At 33.2% G+C, this 3,991-nt stretch overlaps 1 protein-coding gene across 1 annotated transcript in view; it reads left to right on the top strand.

The window, feature by feature from the left end:
* Positions 1-3,605, top strand: part of LOC111447468 (tryptophan--tRNA ligase, cytoplasmic-like) — a 7,473-nt gene extending 3,868 nt beyond the window's left edge. Inside the window, exons 9-12 of the mRNA XM_023086650.1 lie at positions 518-589; positions 1,622-1,690; positions 1,812-1,922; positions 3,230-3,605. Coding sequence (XP_022942418.1) covers positions 518-589; positions 1,622-1,690; positions 1,812-1,922; positions 3,230-3,280 — 303 coding nt within the window. The 3' untranslated portion in view covers positions 3,281-3,605. The remainder of the gene's footprint in view (positions 1-517; positions 590-1,621; positions 1,691-1,811; positions 1,923-3,229) is intronic.
* The last annotated feature ends 386 nt before the right edge of the window (positions 3,606-3,991 follow it).

Below are 3,991 nucleotides of genomic sequence, written 5' to 3'. Positions count from 1 at the left end.
AAAAAAAAAAAAAAAAAAAAAAAAAAAAAAAAAAAAAAAAAAAAAAAAAAAAAAAAAAAAAACTAGATTATTTCAAATGTTTTCAGTAGAGCTTTTAAGTCATTAGGTTAGGTGTACTCTTGTTGTCCACTTCTTGCTTTATGTATAAAATGACCTATTTCATGACCACTTAAATTTTTCTAATACTATTTACCCCCAAGAAAATAGAAATGTGAATTGTCTCTCTCTCTCTCTCGAACAAGAGCTTATAGTTTGATGCTTACAAATGATATTATAATTTCAAAAGTTCTGCATTTCAGTTTTCTATGAAGTTGCTAATTTATTTTTAACCATGTGGCAGTTCTATTGTTTGTGGTACAGATGCTAGTGACATGTACGTGTAGTAGTGATTCTTAGATGTATATGCTTGCCAATCTTGTAACTTATTTGTTAACTAGTATGTTCATTTCATCCAATACTCTTACAATGACATTAATTTGTCTTTTCTTTTGTTGGGGATTATGTTTCTTTTCTTCAGATAAACAAATATGCGTTCTCTGGTGGGCAAGATTCCATAGAAAAGCACAGATTATATGGTGCTAATCTCGAGGTACAAACTTTTTTCGTTGTATCATAAAGTTACATTTTTCATGCTATATTAGATTTTACTCATGATATATGACTTAAAGTAATAAATAAGGAACTAGACCAGTTTGATTGTGTATTTTGTTTTCTGTTTATTTGAAGCTTAATATACTAGTTCGTAATAAAGAAGCATTTTTTATATCAAGACCCAGATACAACGTGGCATAGGCTTACTCAAACACATGTTATTATCTGTTTTCAAGTATATTTGTATGCTGCCCTGTATATTTTTAAATCGTAAGGTTATTCCCAGAAGTATGGTATTGAAGGGTAGGAATTCTAGTATTTGTAGTAGTAAGGATGAGAGATCTTTCAATTCTGAGCAGGACTGAAAAGTTTGGAAGGGAGATTCTTTAGGTTCTCCAGTAATTCCGAATTTCTTTGCTTGATAGGTCCAGTGGAAGTCTAAAGAAAGCTGATGTTTTTCTTTGCTTTTCATTGTGGAATTAGCACTAATTACAGGATTAAACAGATTAGTACTAATATTCTCCTTCTAACCTAATTGATGTGCCCTTTGCAAGAGTTCTTCCAAAACTATAAATAACATATTCATTGGCTCTGCTCTCATGACTTCTTGTTGGTGAAATCTTTTTATACCTTTTGGTTTGGAGTTAGCTTTGTACTCCCTAACTCAGCACAAGGTTTGGTGTCTCTTCGACGCCATCCTCAGGATGGAAACCAAAGTTCTTCTGTCTCTTTCTTTTTTACCTCCTTGAAATTTACGTATATATTTAACTTTTTTCCCTATTGAATTCTTAGTTTCTTATCATAAAAGTACTTGAAAGAAGGTTCAATGTTGTTCAAGGTTCAAATTTCATTATCGTTATTGTTTTTGTTTGTCCGTGCTATGCATTGATACATTCACGTTTTGTCCCCCTGCTTCCAAGACTGTAGTCAACATTCCAGTAGGGTGTCTGAGAAGCAAATAGGAACTTGAAAATAAAGATCATGCAAAATTCTAATGTGATTTTTGTTAATTCTACCATAAACTATTCAGGTGGATATACCCATCAAATATTTGAACTTTTTCCTGGAAGACGATGCTGAACTTGAACATATAACAAAGGTGAGACTGCTGGTTCTATGATGGAGTTGATATTTTAACGATTCCTTTTTCCCATCTCTACAATGTTTTGGCCAACTAGGGTAAAATAAAATAATTTTTATTTCGTTCTTTCTCGCTTCAGGAGTATGGTGCTGGACGCATGCTAACAGGTGAAGTGAAACAGCGCCTTATACAAGTATTAACTGAAATTGTAGAAAGACATCGTAGAGCTCGGGCTGCTGTGACAGATGAGGTAAGTTTGTTGCATTCTATGTGAGGCATCCTCAAGTAGCTCGTCTACGTCCATATCATAGCAATTCATCCTTAATCTTGACTGATACTATCGTTATTACATTTTTAATCTTTGGGATGGCTATAATAATTGTTGATAACATTATGCTTATATATGAAGAAAAATCTTTATTTTTTTCAACCAGAAACAACTTCTCATTCTGTGATAAGTTCAAGGGATACAAGCTTTCAAAGGGAGTGAAAGAGAAAAATTAAAAACGACAAATACACCCATTTAGAGAACAACCATGAACAAAAACTTTTCATAGACCAAACAAAACACACCCCTACCGAAAATGACTCTATCATTGACTTTTGCTACCATTTTGAGAAACTTGAGAAAACTGGGGAGGGTATTTCAAAACTGTTGATATAGCTTTTACTTTGAACTTCTTAGAAATTGTGGAGTTAGCATCATTGACCTCTTGTTTTTATTGGAGAAGAATATCTAACTTCTTTTGAAGATATTACATTCTGCAAAGAACCATTTCATAACGAATTAATTCCTGCTGTCCATCAAGTTATGCGATCCAAACAGAAAGTTTATCCTATAAACAGAATTTGGCCCCAAAAAGAAGCTTTAATAAGCAAGGTACAGAGGAATGCATAAGTGCATAAGCAAGGTACGAAAGATTGCACTAGAAGACTAAATGAGGAGAAAATACACAACCCTTAAAAGAATAAGTCGATGAAAGAATGATCATTAAACTTTGAGGGAAAAATAGTATTGCAATAATAAGATGATGACATGTGTAAGAAAACATTGTTTTTGTTCCAGATTGTAGGGGAAAGTGATTAACGCTTAAGAATTAATAAAAATAAATAAAAAGAATTAGGAAGTAAGATGCTGAGGCGCACGCCACTAGTGCTGAGGCTTGTGCCTCAAGGGTGCACGCCACAAGTGCCGAGGCTTGTGCCTCAAGGGTGCACACCACAAGTGCTGAGGCGTGTCCTCAAGCGCGCTTCAGGTGCAGGGGCTGTGTCCTCAAGTACTTGGATAATTATATAATAGACAAGCAATATAAAGAAACCAACAAAATCAGCATTCCAAAGCTAAAGCATGAGTTTAAGCATAAATATAACCAGCTTATGCTCTTGAGATTTGAACTACAAAAGAGGCGAGACAGAAAGGATTTGCTGTCCTCTGTTTCCTATCAAGAATATTCTTAAGCATTGAATTGTTAGACGGCCTCAGTTGAATGCATGAAAAATTAGAACTACAAGATTTGGCTGCTATGGCCTTTACTTATTGTTGTGTTTCTTGTTCAGATGGTTGATGCGTTTATGGCAGTCAGACCCCTTCCTAACATGTTCGACTGAAGAAGTCATTCTTTGAACCACTATTTATCATTGAATTCAGGGGCCTACATTGGATACAACCAATGGGGCAGGGCGGGGCGGGGGCTCGTGCCATGACTCTCTACTCAGATTATTTATCAGTCAATCCCCCAAATGTATCTGAACTTAAAAAAACCAAGAAAACTATGTTTTGTAGAACGCTGTTAGGTTAGAGATTTTCAAGTCCAAAGCTTGATGAGTGAAGATGGTCAAATTGAGATGACTTGTAGTAGGTGATATTTGTAGGTCTTTGTTTTGTTTTGTCTTGTTTTTTCTTTTTTAAAATTAAAATTTTGACTATTCCTACGGTTTTTATTCAAACAAGAAACTACCTACTCTGGTATTCAAATTTTGTCTTATTTTCTCACTTCATTTATTTTATGTTAAGTTTTAATAATTGTATTAAAAAAAGTCGTAAATAGGTCGTTAAAATTTACATATCTTTTGTTTTCGATCTTCAATGATGAACCCTCTTTGTTCATTTATATAGAAGGTTGTTTTCAAAGTCGAGCCTCCCTCGATGTCTTTTGTTATTTGTACGATATAGTCATTTCTATCCCTTTTGCTTTGAAGGTCTATAATTTTTTATTTAAAATTTAAATTTTAGGGATTATTATGTGAAAAAAAAAAAAAAAAAAAAAAAAAAAAAAAAAAAAAAAAAAAAAAAAAAAAAAAAAAAAAAAAAAAAAAAAA

The sequence above is a fragment of the Cucurbita moschata genome, unplaced genomic scaffold, assembly GCF_002738365.1.
Source record: "Cucurbita moschata cultivar Rifu unplaced genomic scaffold, Cmos_1.0 Cmo_Scf00009, whole genome shotgun sequence".
Classification (NCBI taxonomy): Eukaryota; Viridiplantae; Streptophyta; class Magnoliopsida; order Cucurbitales; family Cucurbitaceae; genus Cucurbita; species Cucurbita moschata.
This window is presented reverse-complemented; position numbering and strand designations above follow the sequence as displayed.